Source organism: Colius striatus, chromosome 6 (genome assembly GCF_028858725.1).
Source record: "Colius striatus isolate bColStr4 chromosome 6, bColStr4.1.hap1, whole genome shotgun sequence".
In the NCBI taxonomy this organism is placed as follows: Eukaryota; Metazoa; Chordata; class Aves; order Coliiformes; family Coliidae; genus Colius; species Colius striatus.
In genome coordinates this window covers 37,935,042-37,959,365 of record NC_084764.1, presented here as the reverse complement: position 1 = coordinate 37,959,365, position 24,324 = coordinate 37,935,042, and the positions used below count along the sequence as shown (strand labels likewise).

At 45.9% G+C, this 24,324-nt stretch overlaps 1 protein-coding gene across 1 annotated transcript in view; it reads left to right on the top strand.

The window, feature by feature from the left end:
* RTN1 (reticulon 1) overlaps window positions 1-24,324 on the top strand; it is a 118,622-nt gene that overhangs the window by 49,847 nt on the left and 44,451 nt on the right. The window contains exons 2-3 of the mRNA XM_061997838.1: window positions 15,882-16,619; window positions 19,963-20,745. Of these exons, the coding sequence (XP_061853822.1) occupies window positions 15,882-16,619; window positions 19,963-20,745 (1,521 nt within the window). The remainder of the gene's footprint in view (window positions 1-15,881; window positions 16,620-19,962; window positions 20,746-24,324) is intronic.

The window sequence follows — 24,324 nt, the reverse complement described above, 5'->3', positions numbered from 1 at the left end:
GTAGCTGGTGCAGTTTAGCCACCTGATGCAGAGATGGCCAAAACCTCTGTCAACTTAAAAGCTGACTTCAGAGCTAGCTGAAAGATCCTGGCCAAACTGGGCTAGGGGGATGAAGTGTGTTGCATCAAGGTGACCACCTCTGGTTAGGATAGAAAAGTCATTTCTGTTCTCCCTTTCAAAGGCCAATCTGACTGGTCTGTAGCTTAGATGAGACCCTCCTGGAGGTACACCAAGACAGGCCCAGACAAGAGATGGGACTGCTTGATCCCCAAAGGTGTGGGGCCTGACCTGGGTTGTTAGTACAGGTTTTGGCTTGGGAAGTGGGATGGTGGCCTAGGGAGATGTTTTGATGCATCTTGGGTATGTAGACTGAAATATCTCACTTGTCATCTTGGTCAAAAGCTAGCATAAAATGTTTAAGCCTTTATCTGATGTGTGTAAGTGGATGAAAACAATAAAAATTAAGAGTCTGCCCATATGTTGTGATTGCCTTACAGTGACAGATCTGAATGTTTATCCACATGAAAGCCCTTTCACAACTGCAGAACAGTGTTAGATGGCTTCAAGGTGACTGGAAGTCAAGCCAGTAAGGGTGAAAAACAGCCTGTTGGAAATACTCCTCATGCAGTCTCCTGCCTCCAAACATTGGTTATCGTCTTTAGGCTATTTCAGATGAGGCTGGGAGCTATGTGGACCTCAGAAGCCCTTTTTATGTTGTACCCCACAGCTGATGGTCCCATGGGTGGTAAGAGATACAGCACCTGAGTCATGTGGCATTTAGACAAGAAGACCTCAAATGCTATTTAAAACATATAACAATTTCTAATTTCTTGTGGAAAGCCAATTCCTGATAAATCAGTTGTATTTAACTGCTGAAACCCAGTTTTCCTCTTAGAAGAGTTTAGAGGAAGAATGTAGTGACTTGTGTTTTAGAGCAAGGTGCGGTCTGATTCTCTCCCCTCATCCAGTCGTCTGTCTCTCCTCAGTCCTGTACTGGCTTAATTTCATGTTTCCTAAGGAATGTGCACTGTTCTAACATTTAACATCAGAAAACACATGTTGTTGGGTTTTTTTAGTAAAAGGAAAATCTTCAGGAAAGTCTGCTTGCAGGGTCATACTCTAAATCCTCATGAACAGTGAGAAAGTGGCTCAGATTTTGCTTGGGCTGGCAAAAATATTCAATGCCTACATCTAAATTAGAGCATATTTTGTTAGTTCTCTTCTGCCTTTTTCTCTCCCCATATCAGTGTACTTTTCCCTCATTGCTTTCCACCCCACTCCCACACCCCCCCATATGAAAATATGTAAGTAAGATGTGAAGAAGAAGCTTTAAAGAGCAGCTACTTAGAACAAGGTGGAAGTGGGGTGCACATTGCTTTTTGAACTCCACAACTCAGTGCTACAGCCAGTAATGCTGGAGAAAGATAGGGCATGGTTAATCCATTGCCTGGATCATCTGCTGTTGGGGGCTATAGGGAACCGAAAGCTATGTAGCTAAAGATGTCTCTTGCTCCTGCTACACAAATCCTTACAGTGCATGGGATTTTGGGACAGTGATTTCTAATAATACTCAATAGGATGTTACTATAGCAACTATATGATGTGGTGAATAATTTCATGGGCTCAGATCCAAAACATTGGGAGCTAAGATGGCTCTGGGCATGATTTAGGACTGCCTGTGAACTTTGGTTGTGTGGGTGCTGTGCTGAAGTGGTTGGACTTGGGAAGAAGTCAGGGGAAAAAGAGAAAAGATGATCCTCTGACCCTGAAGGGAGCTGCAGCCTGTTTGGGGTGGCTGGTGGGGGTAAGGGAAACACAGGCAACTCTACACATACCGTGTTGTGCCCACTTCCATGGAGGACCCTGGCATGCAGCATTCCCCTTTCATATTCAGAGTTTGCTGTAAACCAGATCTGACATTTACCTTCAGGTCAAATGAAATTGATTTGACCTAGAATGATTTCTATTGGTTTGTTTTTGTGTTTCACTTGGGGGGGGGGGGGGGGGGGGGGGGGAAGTCATGGGAAAAAAATCTGTTACAGCTCAGTTCCAAGCAGAATTACTTCCCTTTAATTTTCCCTCTTGCCAGACTTCATCTGAAGTGCTAATCTACAAAGAGGCAAAACTGGGTTATCACCACCCCCTCCCAGGGCAGTGCTGGAGTTCATTCTCTGTGAAGGCCCATCCAGATGTGCTGTAATGGTGAGATAGTATATGGGTATACCCTGTGCTCGCTATTCCACTCTTCTGCCCTTTTCCATCAAAACAATATACCTTGACATCTAGCCTAATTTTATAACTTCACTTCAAGACATTGCTCTTTTTCCTCTAAGACTATGACTAATTCCCTCGCTTCACTTATACTGGTACCTTGAGAGTATTTATAGACTGTGATCCTGTCCTCCACTTCTCTTGCCCTTTCTGTACAATAGAAACATATCTCTCATTCCCTTCTCCAGACTGGTCCCAGCTGTTCTGCCCTCCAGTACTTGCACCACTAGCATCTTTCTGTGCTTGTCCTAAATGGGGAAAAGAAACCACAAAAATACTTGTCTCCTGGTTTGTCTGTGCTGGTGGACAAGCTACAGATAAATAGTGTCAGTCTCTTCTCCCTGCCCATCCCTGTATGGCACCTTCTTTGTTTTACATTGTTAGGTTAGTCCATGAGCTTTCACTCTCTGTTTCTAGGCTTCCTCTTGCCTCTTTTCATGTCCTGCCTGGGTATTTTGTCATGCTCAGTCCAGATAACTGCATGCACTTTTGCACTGTGGGCTTCTACCTAAGGGAGATATGCTACATCCCTGAGCACAGACTCATCTGCTGATGCATTTACTCTGGCTGAGGTTTTTAATGCAGTGAATGATTAGTCAGTATCTGTTACTGTCAAAAACGCACTCCAGAATAGCTCAGTGTTTTAACTCCCTTCTTAAGACTTTGTCCATTTTCCTGTACATATGTTGTGAGTTGATTATGAGAGAGGATTGAATGCCAAAAATACAAGAGAAAGTTGTTTCCTACACTCACTACTTTTTCTTTGCTTCCTAACACCAAGCTTATAGCCAAGAAGGCTATTAGATGATGATGGTGATGATTACTATTATGACCTAATTGTTAATATTAGCTAGTGGTTATGTTCTTCCAAATGTCCTTCTGGCTTACTCACTGAAGTAGACTCTCAAAATGGGCTTTTCCCAGAGGGCACATTGTTTCACTTGCCCTGAAGTGTTCTGGATATTCCCTTCTCTAACTCTGAAAACACATCATGGAAAACTGCTTGCCATATTTGATTTTTCTGTTTAGACATGTTTATCATTTTGGCACAAACCTGTAGGTGAATCAGCAATATCTGCAAAGATTTCCTGCCCAGAACTTAGTCTGGAATCTACTCACTTCTCAGATGAAGCACTATGGTGCATCTGTTGGGATGGAGAGTTCCTTGTTCATGACAATAGCTGCAAGTCTTACTGTTGTATAGGTGTCCTTCAGAAGTAGCTCATACTAGAGCCAAAAGGAGGAGTTGCTTATTTATCTTGTCCCCCCAAACAGGAGCACCTCTACTAATAATATTCAAGGGTTACTTGTGTCACTACTCCTAAAAACCATCAGTATTCTGGATCTGAAACTTCCTTGGGCTGAATAGGAAACTTTCAGTGCTTTTTGTCTCTTCAGGATGGCAGAAAAGTTGGAGATTTTCAGGTCCAGAGTCTTGGATGTTTGACTAGGGGAATGGATGAAGCCAGACCTCCTTGTGATTGAAAAGCTGAGTGTTCATTGCAGCTTTTAATAGAAATCTTCCAGCAGATGTGGGTGAGGCAGCAGTGTGCAATAACCACTCCATGTGAAGTGCTTCAGCAGCACCATTGGCCCGTGAATGGGAGGTCGGGCAGAGGGAGAGTATTCTCTGCTCCTGCCTTTCACCGCAGCTTCCAAAGTTGCCTGGCAGCTGACCTCTGCTGTGTGGTAGACTCTAAGAAAGCTGCATGAAACATCATGATCTGGGTAATTATCCCCAGCTTTTCACTTTCAAAACTAAATGCCAGGCTGCTCTGCTGATTACGGAGAGAAGCTCCCGTCAGAGAGGTTGGTCCTGGCTCCTGCCACCCTCCTGCTTTAATAACACACAATAATTCTACCAAATGGTTAGTTTGAATTAAGGTTGCTCCACCTCAGCATCAAAAGCTTTCTGTAGTGCAGCCTCAACTGCCTTTACATTTGCAGAAGACTGTGATTTAGCCACCAACTCTGACTGCAGGGAGCTGGATCCCCTTGCAAACAGCAGAGGTGTGACTTTGCCTTGGCTTTTCTCTGCTCTTACAGAAAAGTGGTGATCAGCAGCTCTAGAGCAAAGCCATTGCCCCTGTCCTTGCCCTGCTGACTACAGTGGGACAGAAGAGGGACAGAGACAAAAATACCTGTGTCTTGTGTTTCCTTATCCCAGGGAACAGTGAGTCTGCAGGGTTGCCTGTGTGGTATGCATATGTGTAGGAGGGAGAGGAGCTGCTCTTGTCCCCCCAGCTTGGGGGTGAAATCCGTGGTGTATGTCAAAGATACCCAAAGACAAGCCAGTCTGTTGGCCAGCCCTCAGCTCAACACAGAAGCCCCATATCACCTTTGCAAGCAACAAGAGGTGGAGCTACCAAGCAATGAAGGAGCAGGAGCTTCTCTTGGGATTTCAGAGAGGAGAACAGCCCAACTAACTTGTGTTCCTTGAAACTTCAATAATGCCTCAGCTCAGACTTCAGATTTGCTGGCTGGTCTCTTGGATGAGTGAATATTTTTGGTGTCATGTGTTCACAGTCAGGAGATGGAGTGGCTTGTAGTTGCATCAGTTGTTCACTCAAGTAGAGTGAATGGTGGGGTAAGTCTCTTAAAAACATCCTTCAGGGACAGGATTTTTCCTGTCTCTGATTGCAGTTAACTCATCTTTTACAGAGGAGGAGAAATAGTGACAGGTAAATGAGAGACCTTGAAGGAAAGGACATTTATAGCATTAGTTTCAGCACATATGGCCCGATCCTCCTTAAGCAGAAGCTGGAGCCAGCAGGTTGATGCTGATTTATGACTGCAGTGGCTCTGCTCCACATTCTGCACTACTTTGAGAGCTTTAACTTTTAATGTACTTTTGAAAAAATTCTGTTTGACTTTCAGATGCGCCCTTGGTGCCCCCACCTTCTAGAAATAGAAAGAAATCACTTAATAGGCAAGGAAACCACTTTAGTGCTTGGATCAGAGCCTGCTGCCTCACCTGCCTCAATGGAATCTCCCTGTTTCACTTGTTTTTGGAATAATCTGTCCTGTCACTGCTCTTATTTCCTCACTCCACCTTGATATTGGATGTTGTGTATCCTACTCAATGCTACACAGGATCTTTTCTCCTAATGTCTCTACTGATGTAAAGGTAGTCACCAGGAATCAGCACATACTGATCCTCTGGTGTTTCTGGTGCAGGTCAAGATGGGATGGAAAAACCCTGGGTGAAGAGAGTTAGATGGTGATTTCCTGTCTCTTGCCTGTATCAGCCTCGTGTCTCAGTGTCCTCTCTGACTTTGATTTCCCTTCTGTCCCTTGGGCATTAGATTTGATCCTGATTTGTGGCAAGTAATGCCTTGTCTTCAGGCTCTGATTGGTGCCTCCCAAGGCCTTGTATTTCCTTCCCTCCTGACAGTTTTATGGAGGTGTAACTCTAGTGCCGTTGGTGGACACACTCCTGATATACCCCAGCCACCAATGCCTGACAGCTGGTTTTCTCCCTGAATCACTGTGCCTGACCCATCCCTGTAAGTGTTATAGATTGTCACAAAATTAATTTTCCTCCTCAGATACCTGAGTGATTTCAGCTGAATTTTGTTGCAATTGTCTCTCTGTCTCTGGAAGATTTATGCTGCTGGAGTGGTTTTGACCTTGAGGGCTGGGGAGCCAAGCCCAAGTGCAAGACAATCCTCTCTTCTTTTTTCTCATTTGTTAATAGCTGGATTTCCAGGAGATGTTGCAGTCAGATATAAGTGGCACAGACAAAACTCAGCAGTCCCTCCAGATGTGTATCAGACTTAATCAAAGACTTGTATTTCAGCAAAAGCCCTTCTCCAATGCTGGCTTTTACCTACCTGTGAAAGAGCCTAAAGCTGTAGGGCAAAGATTTCAGTCCTGGGTTTATTGCAGCATCAAAAGCATCTGGTGTCGGTATCTCTCTCTTTTCTGGACTGAGTTTGAATCTCCAGCCACATGACTGTGGGTTACAGTGCTCATGAGAAGCTGGATTTATAAACAATTGAGACCCAGCAAAGGTGGGGCTGGATGGGCTGAAGGTGCCTGTGGCAGGGCCCTGGGATGGAAGCTGGGTAGGAGAAAAGGGTGTTTCTGCAAGAAAGGAAAGCTGGTCTGAGTTTGGATAGTAACCTATTGCTTTGTAGCAGTCTGGAGATAAAAACACTGAATAGCTGGACATACTAAACCATGTTTGAAAGCGAATTTTGATAATTTAGAACTTAAAGATAAATGAGATCTACCCTAACACATGTAGATTGGAGATGCTTTGGTGTCCAGTGCACTAAAGAGAACTGGAACCCATTTCAAGTCATTGAAAAGCATGATTTAGGTGCTAATTCACTTAGTGCTTGGAGTATTTCTGTTGTGGAATTTCAAAGAATCATAGAATGGTAGGGGTTGGAAAGGACCTTTAGAGATAATCTAGTCCAACCCCCCTGCAGAAGCAGGTTCACCTAAATCAGGTTGCATAGGAACATGTCCAGGTGGGTTTTGAAGACCTCCAGAGAAGGACCCTCCACACCCTCCCTGTGCAGCCTGTGCCAGGGCTCCCTCACCCTCGCAGCAAAAGACTTTCTTCTTATGTTTGAATGGAACTTTTTGTGTTCCAACTTTATCCCATTACCCCATGTCCTGTCACCAGATACAGCAGAAAAAAGGGATGCCCCAAACTCCAGACATCCACCATTTATATACTTATCAATATTACTGAGATTCCCCCCTCAGTCTCCTCTTCTCCAGACTAAACAGCCCCAGTTCCTGCAGCCTTTTCTCGTAAGGAAGATGCTCCAGTCCCCTGATTTGGTGGCGTTTGATCATTCCAGAGGAAATGTGACTACAGTGAAATAATAATGAATTATTCTCCTAAACAGGGTATAATTATCCTTAGCAAAGTGCATTTGATGGCATTTTAGGGAGTACCTTAATGCCACCTAACTGTACTGACCAGTCATGTTACTCCTGATGATGCTGTCAGAGGAGTGATGATGACCTGCTTTTTCCTGAATGAGGTTTTTATAAAAACTTACTAAATGGTATTTGTATCCTTTTGTGATAATTATGAAGATCTGCTGCAACTCTACTTCTAGCAGGAGCATTTGTGACTTTTTCCATGTTTAAAACTGTTCTTGGTCTCTTCTCAAAGCTCTTTTTTTCAGTGTTTGTGATTTTTTTCATGCTGTCTAGAGTAATAGGGAGGGTTGTCATGGACCTTACACCAGGGTTTTACTGCCAGGTCAAATTGGAGCTGTCTGAGAGCATTTATGGATGCAGAAAGCCTGGAGGGCATGTGAGGGTGCGAAGTGTTGAACCATTTACTGTGGGTTCACATTGCACACTGGCTGGTTGCTTTGGGGAACCTGCTGAGCATCCAGATGCTGCAAGCTCTGTGGATGCCCATGGGAGCTGAGGATATTCAGCATCACCAAACAGAACTCTGCTCCTCAGTTTGACTTTGCTTGGTCTCGGAGCACCACCACACCCACAGTGCCTATTCAGGGTTAGCAAAAAGATGGACTCTGGTATCTTTTCAGAGTGATGCTGGCAGGGAGATGATAGCTATTGTGCTGCTGTTAACAGCCTGTTGGGATGATGGGGCAGCAGTGCAGTGTCCTGCATTCCCCAGAGTGGATCTGTCTTAATCTTATTAAAAGCTCATTAGTGTTTCCTACACATCCCTACTGCAGGCAGGGCTGTAGCACTCTGCAGCTGAGCCAGGACCTGCAGCTGAGCCTGTCCAGTTTTGGAAGAAACTGTTAAGTTGGATGGGTCAACAGGAGAAACTCTCGGTCAGGGTCTTGGGAAGCGACATATGACAAGGAAGGATGCTCATTCTCAGCAGTCAAGTTTTCTGGGACCCAGGATCCCAGCTGACCTCCACCCCTACATATGGATGACTGAAATGGGAGAGCCCCGAAGCTGGAAGCTGCAATGTCTACTTACAGTAGACAGCTAAAGCACTGGGCCCAGAGGTTGTAGTAATTCATATCCTCTGCAAAATGACATGATGGAGGGGTTTTACATGCATCAAAGTGTATCATTAACTTAAGTTTAGGGCTTGTTTTCCGTCTCATACAGGGTGAATCAGAATTCATTCCAATTAAGTCAATGCAGTAACTGGAGTGTAAAGAGAATTAAGCCTGTTTTTTTTCCCCTCTGTCCTTTTGCCCTTCTACCTGTGCAGGAGACAGCACCTGCCTCTCTGCACGACAGTGTTTCCCCTGGCTGCTGTGGGATCTCAAGGGGAAGAATAAATAACTTGCACAGCTGATGCGCTGACTCATTCCTGTCCCTAGGAGCTAAGGCACAGAGCTGTCAGCTGCTCTGTGACAGTGAGAAGCAACCTTCTTGCAGCTCTGAGTTTCCACAATATGTTCAGGACCCATGCAGAGAACCAGTGAGAAATAATAATAAATGGGAGCACATATCCTTCTGAAACTTCCAGGTTTCTTGTAGCATCTTCTGTGCAAATGAATCCCAAAATGACTTTCAGAGTCTGGCCATACATGTTGGGGAATGCTGGGGCTTGCAGAGTTCTCTCTTTCCTGCAGTCAGGATCATAAGAGTTCTGGAGGAAAAGAAGTTGTTAACCTGTGAAATGGGTTTGCAAATCCTGAGCTAAAACAAAGAGCACCATCTCCTGGCAGCTGGGAATAGCTGGCACTGCTGCCAGGGATGCATGCCTAGTGCAGTTCTCTTGCAAGTAGCTTGCTGCTCTCCCTATCTATAGCGTCTTGAGCTGAGACAGCTCAGGGCTGGAAGCTGGCTACTGAGAGAGGCTAATCCAGGGGAGACTGGGAGCTGGTTTAGTGGTGTTACCCACTGCACTTGGCATGAGAGGTCGCAGACATTTGGGTTTTAAGCTTGAGTTGACATGCAAGTGCTCAGGTACTTCTGAGGTTTGCATGGGTATTGAAGTGTCTTGGGTTAGAAAATTAATGGAGAAGAGTCATGCAAAACTGAGAGCATGGCTTTCAAGTGGTACCCTAAAATATTGCTGGACATAGCCAGCCTACTTGAAACAGTGTGTGATTTGGCATGAGTGATGCCTCTGCCGCTCTTGTAAGCTGCCCTTGCTGCTGCTGGGAGTAGTACCAGCAAAGGACATTTGGACATACGTGGAGCTCTCCTGAGGTTCGTTGTACTTGAAATCAAGTGTCTCTGCTTGAAGAAGCAGTTTTGCCTGGGTCTAAGACAACGGTGTGTGTTTTGAATTTGGAGACACACTTGAGACCGTTGGTCCGTCTGGGTGCTATAGAGAGACATGGAAAAGTGATAAAACACTGAACATCTGTATAAAGATGTATGTGACTACAGATGAGAACTGAGTGAGGCAAAATGAGTTTTACAAAAGAAGGTAACTGAGTTGGGAAACTGAAAATGAAGAATGAGACATCATATGTCAGGATCAAAAGAATGGAAAAGGTCTTTCCCTTTTTTATTCTCCTTTTGATCCTAATTTATCCTTAAAAAAAAAAGAAGCAAAGAGTTCTTGCTAGTGACTGATGACAAAACTGTAAATTTGGTAAAGGCAGGACTGCTTATTAGTTCCTTTTGTGCTTGGAATAAAGCAGGAAGATGCATGTCATCTATGTGATGGTCATGGATGAACTGTAAAAATTGGAGAGGCTGGAACATAAGCTGCTGGGAAACATGGTCTGTGCTGGTTATTGAAGAAGATTCTGAGCTGTGGTTCCATCTCCAAAATCAGATCTTCAGTTGGTGGCAAGGTCTGACTCTCCTGTGTCATTGTCAGGTGCAATGGGACACCACGGTGGCTCCTCAGATTTAGACAGCCAGCCTTGCTATGAAATCAGCCTTTCTAGGTGAGAGGGTAATTATTAAAAAGCCTTTACAAGGCGTTCAGCCACTTCCTTAAGCCTTAAAGACAATACAGGGTATTTTAAAGAGCCAGGCTTTGGATGACACCTGAGGTACAGGGAGTGACATCCCTCCAGCATCATTTAGGGCCAAACAACAGTGCACCTTTTTGATTATGACACTTCTGCTCAGTATTATCTCTAGTCCATAAATTACCACAGGTCAAGGGCTGTCTGAACAAAGTGGACCTTGTTTCCACGAAGTTGTGATCCGTGTGCACATGGCAGAGAGCTGGAGAGATCCTACTCCTGGGAGCTAGCAGCCCCCCTACGCCCTAGTTACCCTTATAACGAGGTAGTGACTCCTTAAGCTCAATATCCAAAGCAGAAGTCAGAGCCAATGATTAAAAGACTTAGAGGAATTTGCTGGAAGCAGCTTTCTCACACTACTCTGCTTTTGCCTGAAAAGGTCGCTGAAACCTTGATTCCCCCAGTTGCAACCAAAAATCTTTCCTCTTCTCAATGAATCTCCAGGCTGTAAAAATAGCATCAACTGATTAAAGATTAGTTCCTCCTCTTCTCAAAAAACTAACAATTCTGGCTGAATCACTGACACATAATAAATACTGAACCTCATGTTGTGGAGTTGGCAGCTGTTCTGCAGAACTAACGTTTCATGTCTTCTGTGTCAGTCTGTCTGTGCCATTGAATCTCACCAGAGTTGCACATGAAAGTTAAGGCAGGTTAACATGGAAACTGGCTTGTTAAAAACAGAACACAATATTTGGGAGTGATCCATTTTAGGAAGAATAAGCATATTCTAGTTGGGGGGGGGGGGAAACCCCACATATTTATTATTTATTGTCTGTTATCTTCAGCCAACTTTTAGTTTCTTCTTCCAGTGTGCTGCAGCAGTTCAGCTTGCATTGATCCAAACTGGACTACAGCTGCTTTTCTTAAGAGTTCTCTGTGTGGAACCAATGATTTCTAATTTTTTTTCCCTGTGTCAATTGCTAAACAGCTCTAAACCCAGCACTGTAGGAAAGGACTTCAGGAGCATTAACTTACTCTGAGGAAACAAAACAGTCATTTTAAATGATTTTTTTTTCCTTCCCAGATGATGAGAACACATTGTTGAGCATCTCAGCTGTACTTGAGTGGTTGAATCACAACCATTACTTCTTAGCTGGTTGCAGGAAGTGAAAGTACTTCCCGAGGGCTCATATTACAAGCAAGCATGACTGCTGCTCTCAGACACTGAGTAGCTTTGCTTTACCTGAATTGGCAGGCAAGTTTTTGGGCACATTTGAAGGAAATTCAGATCAAAAAAAAAAAACCCAACCTTTTGTAACAAAGGTAAATTCAGATCTGATACTGCTGTCCATTACCAGAGCTATTCAAGGCTTCTCCTTCCCACGGATATTGAACTAAATAAACTTAAAGTCAGAAAGGGCATTGCTTAATCACCAGGCTCTGAATACGCTATTCTTCAGCAAAATTCTGCTCAGCTATTATAGGTTTCCATGTCTTTAATAGCCAGCCTAATAGCTGATAGATTCACACTTCCCAAATAAGAGGCAGTTTTACCAATGGCTTTAAATCATTCCCCGTGGAAACAGAGTTGCATTAAATCCTACTAATTAGGTGGTTTCAGCTGTCTCCAATGCTTTTGACTCTGCAGTTGCCTTGAGAGTTGGGTTCCCTCCGTGTCCTGCTAATGTTGAACCCTCTCTACTCATACATGCCCATGGGCACCCTCATACACCCTTTAACTCTTTGTCTCCCTCCTGAACCACAGTAAGAAATGCAGTTTGTGGTTTGATCATTGTTTGCAAAATCACTGCAGGTAAAAAGATAAAAAGGGTTTATGAGCAACTCTGAGTCCATTTTAAATCATCTCCTGTGTTAACATCTGCTACAGCATCAGTGTTGTATCATTTGAAAATGTGATGTTTCAGTCAATAACTATTTCTGGCTTATTATTTCTTCCTGATGATGAATGACATAAAGAATAAGGTGATATTTTCCCAGACTCTCATTATCACAGTGGTTCTCCTGTTGAGCACTCCTGACTTGCTATAACTCCTGTTATGATGTACCTGACACAAATGCATTAGAAACCCTTTCACTGCACTATTGATCAGCACTACTAAGTGCTGTAAATGCATGTTCTTCTGGCTCACATATACCGTGGACAAAGCAGAAATGAAAGCTGCAGTGAGTACCCATGAATATTAGTTTGATGGCAACCTCAATCTCCTTTGACTATATTTGGGCTCCTTCTTTACTAGCAATAGTGGGATATTGGTAGAAACAGATTTTTGTTCACTGATGGTGTTGTGACAGTGTATTTTTCATGAGCATCCAGAGCAGAAAGCATTGCAGAGCCATCTTGAGCTGTTCCAAGGCCACTCAGAATCAATGGGACATTTCTAGTGAATTCGTTGGGCTTTGGATCAAGCCCAGTAGGCACAGAGGAATCATCTAATGAAAGAGCAGCCCTGAAACACCATGATTTAAACAGCCACTCACCCAGCACAAATAGTAAATTACAAACAGCAGATACTGGCAGCAACAGGCACAAATAGTCCATAGTCAGCAATTCACAGCCTGAACTATATTGGCATAAACAATGCATCAGATAATTCCAGCATTTGTGAAAATCCAAGCCTGTTTATGGATAATTTTCAAAAAGGCAAGTTCAGCAAGAAAAATATTTGCAAGAAAAAGAGCCCACCCCTTTTTGCTTACTGATCATTTAGAAATGTTTCCTGGGTACGAGCTGGCCTTGCAAGGCACTGGATGACCTCAGGTAGGACCTGATGTAGGTGCTGGGCAGCCTAACCCTTATTCTGCTTTGGTTTCACTGTGGTTTTCCACTTAGGCTCTGTTCTCAGGTACCTTTGCTGATGAGACTGAGTCGTTTGGAGCAGTGAGGATGAGAGCTGCCTGCAGTGAGTTACAAAAGGATCTTGCAGCCCTAAGTGAGCTGGCAGGAAAAACAGAAGGTGAAATTTAAAGTGGCAAATGTAAAATTACACAGGGGAAAAAAATGCACAGTGACCCTCACCACCCTGAAATAAGATCTTTACTTGACTGTAAATATTTCTGTGAAGTGTTCTGTGCAGTGGTCTGGAGGGGGGAGAAGAGCAAACCAAAGGCTGAGAAAGGTGAGTGGTGATAATTTTTCACCTGCTAGCTACAGCACCACTTGCTCTGTGCTCTCATATAGCAAGGGCAGATGCCACAAATCCCTGGCCATGGGCTCTTGGGGTGTGGGGATGGAGCTGCTGCCAGCATCATGTGTGGCAGATTAGCAGTGAAGGCTGGTGGGAGACCAGCAGCACCCCAAGTCAGTGAGGATGGACACACATGAGCAGCTAGTATAGGTAGGCTGAAAAGCAAGGTGTGGCACTTTGGGGCTGCTTTTTCCCTGCGTTGACAGGTTGCCCTTTGTAAAAGGAGGAGCATGTCATTCCTTCCCTAAAGGCAGCCCAGGGAAGAGAAGTTTCTTGCAAGTTGTCATAGCACTGAATGGTACAAAAATATGATGAGGGAAGGGCCTTTGTGCAGGGCTTGGGTTGTGCATCTCAAATCCAGCAAGATTGCACAGTAAAATAAAGCCAGCAGCCACACACTGAACAGTGTTTAGGAGGGAAAAAATCATGGCTTTAGGGTTAACTAAATGAGCTACATGTGCCTAAGGCAATGGGGGCTATAGGAAAAATATAGTTGTGATGGCATTTAGAGATGGTATCATTATGTATGTGCAAGGGGAAAGAAAGTAAGTAACTCAGGGGCTTTCATACTAACATTTCCCAGTTTCTGGTTTTGCAGCTACAGCAACATCCCTTGAATATTAATTGTTAAGTTTGCACTGTGTGTGGTAGCCCAGGACATGACAAACATAGAACAGATCAGGAGCCTCACATCTCTTGCAGGGTGATGCGCAGAGAAAGCCAGCCAGGCTCTGCCATGCAGTGTGCATCAGTGCAGAAATGGTTAACAGGCTACTACCCTCTTATAGGCACCAGCTCCTTACAGGCAGCAGCTTTGTTCCTCTACACTCCCAGTCCCTCAGCCACTATAAAAATCCCTCATGGGGTTTCTGCTGTTCCCATCCTCGAGCTGTGCTTCATATTAATGCTGCAAATAGAGAGTGGCCATTGTTTGTCATTTAATTAGCGTCATCCCCAGGAACTCGAGGCATGACAGAAGGAATTAGAGGCCGTGTATGAAAGTGATGCATGAGTGTGGGGAGACATTTAACCACTTTCATGCCAGCGTGTGTTGTAGGTTATGCACACAGGATACAGGTTTTCTAGGCATGTGGAAATCACTCAAAGAGGATGTTTGGTCTCTGTCCTGGTGTCTCATGAATTTAAGGTGATTACTCTTAAAAAATCTAAAGCTGCCTATGAACTTTCCATCTCAACTTCTCTCCAGCAGAATTTTTTTCTTCGTCATGGTTGACATGACAGCCTTTTCTGGTAAGGGGGAAGGGGCTGTAAAGATGGCTTCTGCAAGAAGTTGCTTCTTGTAGAATAAACTTTCCTACTTTCCTCTCTAAGTTGAGTACTGGAGTCTATTTTGCCAGAACCATAATTGGCAGCGAGCCCTCCCTGCCCTTGTCTTAATCCACAACAACCTGGCTTATCTTTTTACTCCCATTTCCCTGGGTCCTCTGCCATTCTAACAAGGGTAGGGGGTGAATGGGGGCACCGAGCGACAGACTGTCATGGTGCTGCTGTGCTGGCTGGGCCAAACCACAATCACTTTTTAAGAAGCCGGAAGAGGAGGTTTCTTCCTCCATCATCTTCTTTTTTCTCTGCCCCTTCTTCTTCTTCTGGCTGGTGGTGGTGCAAGGAGTAGGAACAGTGAGAGAAACAACCATGTGGACTCCAAGGTCAGTGATGAAGGAGAAGAGGAGGTGTGCTGGAGCAGAGACTCCCCTGCATTCTGTGGAGAGAACTGATGAAGCTGAGATTTATTTTCATTTTTTTAAAGACCCCACATCAGCGGTAGAGACTCATTTTGATAATGAGCCCGCATCAGGGGCAGAGACCCATTTTGCTAAAGCTGGCCCCAGACCAGGAGCAGCGATTCACTTCATCAAAGGCCTCAAGCCAGGGACAGTGACATGGCTGGAGGAGGCTCTGTCCCATGGGGATGACCCAACCACTTCACTACAGACCCCAAGCCAGGGGCAGTGATTTTCTTCTTTAAAACTATGGCCAGAAGAGGCCGTGTCCTGAAGGAGGGACCCTTCATCATTATGGGCGGAGCAGGCCGTATCCCAAGGAAGGGACCCAATATCCCAATATTTCTTTAGGGTGAAACCTTTGAATTTCACTGCATTGGAAAGCAAACAAACAAAGCACCCCTTTTTCTCAGGATTGTTTTTATTTTGGCCCTTAGATTTTTTTTTTTACTTCAAGGATATTGGAGACTGAGCTCTTGAGTCAGATTGTGAGGGAATCCCAAAAGGCATTGCTGGAACCAGAGATTTTAATGCACAAGCTAGGAAAATGTTTGCCAGGAACACTTAACTGCTATCAGGATTTTTATAGCTATTTTAAGATACAATAGCAGCTGGAGGCCTCATCTGATAGATGTGCCACTACGTTGCCCAAAGGTACAGTAAGAGACAGTCCCAAAGAGCTTGCAAGCAAAGCCAAGCCTGGTGCACAAATCGAATCTAAGATCCGGGGGAGAGTGAGCATGGCATTGCAAAAAGATGGGTGCATGCAGGCCAGACATTTGTCTCTTCACTGTGTGTCATTTTTGTCTTTGCTCTAGGTGTCACAGCCTCATCACACCTCTTTGACTACAGCTCCACTGCCAATGGGGGTGACAACTCCTTCTACACCTCTCTGATCTCGGATGTCCACTACACCACCCCACGGGACTCCACCTATTTCACAGGCATTTACCAGCAGGAAAACAGCCCTGTTCCATGTTCAGGCAGCACAGAGGGATTTAACACACTGGGGCATCCTGTTCAAGATGTGACTGGGTTTGAGTCCCATGGCTTGTTTAGTTCAGATTCAGGAATAGAGATGACTCCTGCAGAGTCTACTGAAGTCGACAAAACCTTAGCAGATCCCATGAAAGTAGAAGCTTATAAATACATGGATATAAGCAGATCAGAAGAAATAAAATACCAAGAAAAACATGACCTTGACTCACAAGATGAGAACCCAAGCCTTATCGATAAGTACCAGGGAATACCCACCAGGCCCAGCCATGTTGCTGAACCTCAGCAGACAGCTTTGGAGACCACAAAGGCAGCTAAAGAGCAAGACTCATTTGAAGACACAAGGTCTGGAGATCAGCACACTGCTTCCATGGTTACAGCCCCTGTCAAAATCACGCTCACTGAAACAGAAAACACAGGGGAAGCTGCCAGCAAAGAGTCAAGCCCGACTGAGCCGGAGACCGGCCTGAAGCCCAGCCATGAGGTGGTACCAACAGTGACGGTGTCGGAGCCAGAAGATGAGAGCCCAGGGTCTGTCACACCACCATCCTCTGGCACAGGTAATGCTGGTGTGTGGCACTGTTTTGGTATTCAGAGAGCGGCTGCAATTGTAGCCCTGCAAGCTGGAGAATTACTATGGGTTTGTGGGATGAGTCTAAGGAGATATGAGCAGACATTAACGGTTCTCTATGGCTGGAGGGTGCTTCTGCTCTGCTCAGGTATCACTTTTCATTGCTGAATCAAACATAGAGTCATTTTGGTTGGAAAAGACCTTTAAGATCAAGTCCAACCACTCACCTCTCACTGCCCAGCCCACCACAACATGTCCCTCAGCACCTCGGCTAAGTGTATTTTAAGTATCTCCAGAGATGGGGACTCTGCCATCTCCCTGAGCAGCCTGGGACAGTGTCTAACAACCCTTTCAGTAGAAAAGTTCTTCTTAATCTGCAATCTAAACCTCTCTTAGCATGGCCTGAGCCCATTTCGTCTTGTCCTAACATTCATTACTGGAGAGAAGAGACTGACTCCCACCTCACTACAACCCCCTTTCAGGTAGTTGTAGAAAGTGATCGTGTCTCCTCTCAGCCTCAAGGCTAAATGGTCCCTCAGCTGTTCCCCATCAGACTTGTTCTCCAGACCCTTCCCCAGCATTGGCATCTGTCTCTGGACACACTCCAACATCGCAGTGTCTTTCTCAGTGTCTTTTCTTTTTTCCCTGCATCTCAATGTCTTTAGTGAGGGGCCCAGAACTGAATACAGTATTTGAGCTGTGGCCTCACCAGAGATGTGAACCATGCTGCCCATCCCTAACATGCTGCTCAGGATGGGCTGCCCTTTCTGTGAGAAGAGAGGGAAGAAAAGGTCTGGAGATCCACAGGAAGAAGTTACTGAGAGCCACTCAGGAGCACAGCTGGGGTCAGATCCAGGCTTGCTGAGTCTGGTCCCCACAGGGATCTCTTTTCAAGGGGAAGTTGTGAACTGGCAGGTATCACTGGGGCTATTGTCAGCCAGGTGATGATTTGGGCTGGATCTCAGTGATTTTGAGATCTCTTGGTCACCCAGGCTGGTCATTCTCCCCAGAGGTAACGAGGTATGTGAGACCTGGGTGCTGCAAATAGCTGGGTTCATATTTTAAAATGTTAATGGCTGTTTTAACACCCTTTTGCTCTTGCAAATAATTAATTGTTAAAAATAAGCACTGTTTTCAAATGAAAGTGCTACTTTTTGAAAATGCTGAGGAGGGAAATGCTGTCACCTCATTTACAAAGGGGACTGGAGGGACAAAGGACCAATCTTTTTTTTTAAAGGCTTCTGATTTCTATTGGGAAGGCACCAAAATCCTACATTTTCTCATTGTTTGATTACTATAGTAGTACATAATATCTAGCCTTCATTTTCCCTATTGTATGCTACTAAAATATTAAACTAGTATAGAGGTTTACAAAGGAGTAAGTTTTTGTGACAGGGAAAGAGAATTTTCAGACTTGAAATGAAAGTTAACATCCTGGATCAAAACCCTTTGACAATGAACATCCCAAAAGGTGAAATTTCCTTTGCTTTGACGGCATCTAGAAGCACTTAAAAATCAACTGGAATTTCCTTAAAATGTCAGTCTAGGATTTCCACCCACACTAACACCAACCCTTTGAGAAATAAAGGTTTAGAGAAATAATTTTCCTTTCCAAAACTGAGTGTTCATTTGTACACTGTCACACACACAAAAAAGAGGTAGAAGTAGTCCACCGCAGCTGTGAGTTTATCCTGCCTGCATCAGCCAGAAACTTCAGACAATAAATAGACTTTGAGGTCCTATTTTTCTTCTTTGACTGCTCACTACTTTGGAGGCATGTCATTTTTTTATCAATTTATACTTTTTGCACTATAATGGAATTAAGAGCTTCAGGCACTGTTATTTATTCAATCCTTGGTGACTGTTCAAGGCTGGCTCTGTGGCACTTGATAACTGTATCCCCTCATAACAGCTGAATACTATATGGCTGAGCCTCACAGCTGCTGTTATACTGCAGAGGCACTGGTGTGGCCATTGTGGTTGCAAGTGTGGAAATGTTCCTCTCCACAGGCAAACCTGGTTACCAGCATGGTTCAAACATCCCTGGGAGGTCCCACCACCTTGTACTGGGATACTGGAAAGCTAGAAGTAGTGTTTATGGTGTTAAAGAAAGAAGCAGGTATGTTTCTTTAGGGGATGGCTCCTGCAGAGTGTTTTCTCTGGATTCCCCATTTCTTTGCAGTCAGGGACATGCTGCACCCATGCTCCACATTCATAAGCAAGGAAGAAATGTGAAACCCGCCCTCACTGTTCCTGACCAGTGACCCAGCAAAGTCGTCACTCCTAGATACCCCTCAAGCATCCTGGCAAAGCCCCCAGTTCCCCCCCTGCTTGGATCAGGACTTTTGAAAACAGTTTGCTTTTAATTACTGGCCGTCATCTTTCTGGGGAGGGAAGACATGGTCTGTTCATACACTGCACTGATGCTGAAAGGCAGTAGGTATTTATACGCTTCCCTTGCCAGCAGTAGATATGACACCCTGCTGCTGGCCACAAAGGACGTTTTTGTTCTCAAGGTGGGCGCCATGGATGAGAGTTCCAACCCCCCAGGGCGGGCAGGAGTGGGGCAAAGGCAAGGAATGGTGCTTTGCTGCACTGCGAGGGCTGGCAGCCACCAGCCTGGATGGACGCGTGCCGGATTAAGTCACCGCTCGCAGGGAGAGCAGTGCAGCTCCCACAGCCTTCCTGCAGCATGAGGAGGAGGAGGATCATAGAATCATAGAATGGTAGGGGTTGGAAGGGACCTTTAGATATCATCTAGTTCACTCCCCTTGCAGAAGCAGGTCAACCTAGATCAGGTCACATAGAAATGTGTCCAGGAGAGTCTTGAAGACGTCCAAGGAAGGAGACTCCACACCCTCTCTGGGCAGCCTGGGCTACACATAGGCTGTTAACAGTCAAGGTGTCAGGAACCCACCAGCCCTCTGTGTGTGTGTGTTCATCCCCAGAACAGACCCATATCCATCAGTCGGACACTGTCACATGCAACCTGAGCCCACATTCTTCACGACTGGTGATTTTCCTGGTGAAACCATTTTGCTGAGCCACTGGCCAAGCACTGACCAGCATTGCATTGTGCCTCAGTATTTTCCTCAGTAAATTATGTAAATGATACTTCTTTGATAATGAGTACGTGCCTGGGAAACACTCTGTAAGGACGAGCTGTTATTGCTGTTAGTCATCCCAGACAGGGAGGCTGTGTTACCAGCTGTGTTAGAGGGATCTGTGCTGGCATGAAATATGTTGTGTTTAATTGCCTAAGCAGACAAAAAAATGTCATTCTTAAAATGATTTTCTTTTCTTTCCCCTCCCTCTTTCTTTCTGGGTGGCAGAACCATCCGGCTCAGAGTCACAGGGCAAAGGCAGCCTGTCAGAGGATGAACTCATCAGTGCCATCAAGGAAGCAAAAAGCTTTTCCTTTGAGAGCCCGGAGATGCAGCAGTCACCAGCCCCTTCTGCTGAGAAGCGAGACCAGCGGGTGAAACCTGGGCGCCCTGCAGTCTCCTCACCCCTGGATAACGAAGCCAGCAGTGCCGAGTCAGGAGACTCAGAGATCGAGCTGGTTTCAGAGGACCCGCTGGCTGCTGAGGAGGTGCTGCAGTCAAACTACATGACCTTCAGCCACATCGGAGGGCCCCCTCCATCACCCGCCTCCCCCTCCATCCAGTACAGCATCCTGCGGGAGGAGCGAGAGGCTGAGCTCGACAGTGAGCTCATCATCGAGTCCTGCGATGCCTCATCGGCCTCTGAAGAAAGCCCAAAAAGGGAACAGGACTCCCCTCTGATGAAGCCCATGGTCATGGACATTATCAAGGAGGAGAACGGCTCACGCACTGATGCCTCAGACTACGAAGCAAGTAAAGCAACAGAGAGCAGGATGAACAGGGAAAACCTGGCCGAATCGGCATCCTACCTGAAATGCTCCTTTGTTGCGCCAAAAGTAGGTGCCGAGCCCCCAACTTCTGCTGTCAGCACCGAGGAGCTGAAGGAAAGAATAATCCTGAAGAAACCCATTGAAGAAACTGTTGTTAACCAAAGCAAAGTGTCTCCCAAAGACTCTGGCAAAAGAAGTCCCTTGGCTTCGCTCCTTCTGCCGTTTTTAAATAAGCAGAAAGGTAAATGCAGATGTTGGTTTTTTTGCAATGCTGCTGTGAAAGGGGAGGTGGGAGACGTGCCTGTTGCTTGTATGGGAGATCTAAGTAGTGTGGAGCAGGAGGAGTCACTGACACTGGATAACCTCAGCTCGCAGCTGGGCATGCCTGTGACACTGCACACATCATCTCTGACCTTCTTACCCTCTTATTTTTCTCCTTTTCCTTTCCCTTAGGAATAAAAAATACGAGACAACCATTTTTAGGCTTATGCGTATAGATACTGTATCAAGCAGAAACCCCAGTAACATAAGGCTGATATGTTGGAGGATAAACTGCCACAAATGATCAAGAAATCTACCTGCCTTGCCTCAAGAAGGGGTATAATCAGGGAGGTGATCCTGCCTCTCCCATAAGTTTGAGGATAATGTTCTTGAGGATGCATTTGGAGGAGGGGAGGGGTTGGGTTTGGTGGATCTGAATGTTTTTGCAGCTGGTGCAGCTTAAACAAATCTCACAGTGGCTGACTCCCTTCTGAATGACAAGGGGTTTGTGTGTAGCTCTAGACTAGGGCAGGGAGGTCAGTGGCTTGGGAGTGCTCATCCCAGCTCTGCATGCCTTTGGGGACATCCTGTGTGCCCCTCTTGAAACCTCTTCCCAAATCCAGTTCTGGGACAAGGAAGGCCAGGGCACTTCTCTGGTACTCAAGTGAGCTCAGGAGCATTTGCATCCCTGTAGGATCCCTTCAAAGGCAGTGCAGAGCCAGCCATGTCCAGGCTCGCTGTATCAAGCACTGATGTCTGACTGGATCCACCAGAACCCTAGAGCCACCACCAGCTTTTGGTGTATGCTAAGCCCTGAGGCCCTGAGGGTAGCACACAGTCACTATGTGCTGACACTGCCAGAGGTCCCTGCAGCCTCTGACTGGCTCAGATCAGAAAGCACACAAGAAAAAACAGCTTTTTATTCTTTACAAGATGCCAGCTCTCAATTGCCAGGACCTTTGTGTGCCTCTGGCTTTGCAGGCTAGTGTGGGAGGGAGGGTGGCTGGGGCAGCCCCACACCTGCCGTGCTCCCCCTCTGCCCTCTCCCCAGCTCAGCTGGGGGATAGTGGCTCTCCACGGCCCCTCCCTTGTTTTGCAACTCAGAGAGCTGCTGCTTTCTTGCAAACAGCAGGGCAGAGATGGATGGGGGCTAAATCCCACTCCTGCTGCTGAGAGAGTCTCTTTTTCCTCTGTCAGCCTTTGTGCAGACCATGTGATCGCCTAGAGATGTGGCAGACACGTTTTGTTGGCATGGTTTTACAACCAATTTATCTAGCTCTGTGAACCCAAGCATGCAAGTCTAGTAAGGAAACAGCCCCAGCCTGCACGATGTGCTGAGGAGTGCAAGATCTGTAATGCAATAAAATATGTTAATACTGATATTTAAACCTGGCCAAGAAAGTAAAGGAAAACAGGAGGGGGTTTTTCAAGCCCATCAGCAGCAAAAGGAAGATGGGGGAGAATGTGGGCCCACTGCTGAACACAGAGAGTGCCCTAGTGATAGGGCAGATGCAGAGAAGGCTGAATTGCTGAATGCTTTCTTTGCTTCAGTCTTTATGGCCAAGGCTGGCCCTCAGAAAGCTCAGTCCAGCAATAGTAGGATGGTCTGGACATCAGAGGATTTGCCCTGGGTGGATGAGGAAGAGGTTAAAGACTTGTTGGTCAAGCTTAAGGCTCATAAGTCAATGGGACCTGATGGGATGCATCTGAGAGTGCTGAGGGAGCTGGCTGATGTGGTTGCTAAGCTACTCTCAATCATTTTTGTATAATCACGGAGGACAGGCGAGGTGCCTGAGGACTGGAGAAAGGCCAAGGTCACTCCAGTCTTCAAAAAGGTCAGGAAGGACGACCCAGGAAACTACAGGCTGGTCAGCTTCAGCTCCATCCCTGGAAAGGTGATGGAACAACTCATCCTGAATGTTGTTAACAAACATATGAAGGAAAAAATGAGTATTAGGGGGAATCAACATGGTTTCACCAAGAGGAAATCTTATTTGACCAATCTGAGAGCCTTCTGTGAGTGCATAACTGGCTGGCTAGATGAGGGGAGAGCAGTGGATGTCATCTACCTTGACTTCAGCAAGGCTTTTGACACTGTCTCCCATAACATCCTCATCAGAAAGCTCAGGCAGCGTGGCTTGGATGAGTGGACAGTGAGGTGGATCGAGAGTTGGCTGAATGACAGAGCCCAGAGGGTGGTGATCAATGGCACAGAGTCGAGTTGGAGGCCTGTGGCCAGTGGAGTTCCACAGGGATCGGTTCTGGGGCCAGTCTTGTTCAACATCTTCATCAACCACCTGGATGAGGGGACAGAGTGTACCCTCAGCAAGTTCCCTGATGACACCAAACTGTGAGGACTGGCTGATTCCCCAGAGGCTGTGCTGCCATTCAGCGGGATCTCCACCGGCTTGAGAGTTGGGCAGAGAGGAACCTCATGAGGTTCAACAAGGACAAGTGCAGAGTCCTGCATCTGGGAAGGAACAACCCCATGCACCAGGACAGGCTGGGGGTTGATCTGCTGAAGAGAAACTCTGCAGAGAGAGACCCGGGGAGTCCTGGTTGATAATAAGCTAAATATGAGCCAGCAATGTGCCCTCGTGGCCAAGAAGGCCAATGGCATCCTGGGATCCATCAAGAAGAATATAGGCAGCAGATCAAGGGAGGTTCTTCTCTCCCTCTCTACTCTGCCCTGGTGAGGCCTCATCTGGAGTCCTGTGTCCAGTTCTGGACTCCTCAGCTCAAGAGGGACAGGGAAGTGCTGGAGAGAGTCCAGCGCAGGGCCACCAAGATGATCAGGGGAATGGAACATCTTTCATATGAGGAAAGGCTGCGGGAACTGGGGCTGTTTAGTCTGGGGAAGAGGAGACTGAGGGGGGATCTCAGTAATATTTAGAAGTATATAAATGGTGGATGTCAGGAGGTTAGGGCATCCCTTTTTTTCTGTTGTGACAGGACAAGGGGTGATGGGATGAAGCTGGAACACAAAAAGTTCCATTTAAACATAAGAAAAAACTATTTGACTGTTGAGGTGAGGGAGCCCTGGCACAGGCTGCCCAGGGAAGATGTGGAGGCTCCTTCTCTGGAGGACTTCAAGACGTGCCTGGACACATTCCTATGTGACCTGATCTAGGTGGACCTGTTTCTGCAGGGGAGTTGGACTGGATGATCTCTAAAGGTCCCCTCCAACCCCTACCATTCTGTGATATGCTTAGCGACAATGAACTAATGGTATTAATGAGCTGAATAAGAAATGTGATTATTGCTTATTATTGTCACAGCTCACAACATCACACTGTGCTTCTCTCAGCCCCCTCAGGATAAGCTCCAACCTTTTCTTTCCTCATTTCCTAATTTCGCTTTTGTAGGACTAGCCCAGGCCCTTCCCAAAGCCTAGAAGCTGTAGGGCTGATTGAATTTGCCTTTACTCATCTTTCTTTCAGGATCTAGCAACCATGCTGTGTTCTGTTCTGGTCAGAACTAATCATATGGTTTCGAATTTGGGGAATGCCATGCAGGAACTTGTTGCCTGTCCCTCAACTTTGTGATTGCAGGCCCTATA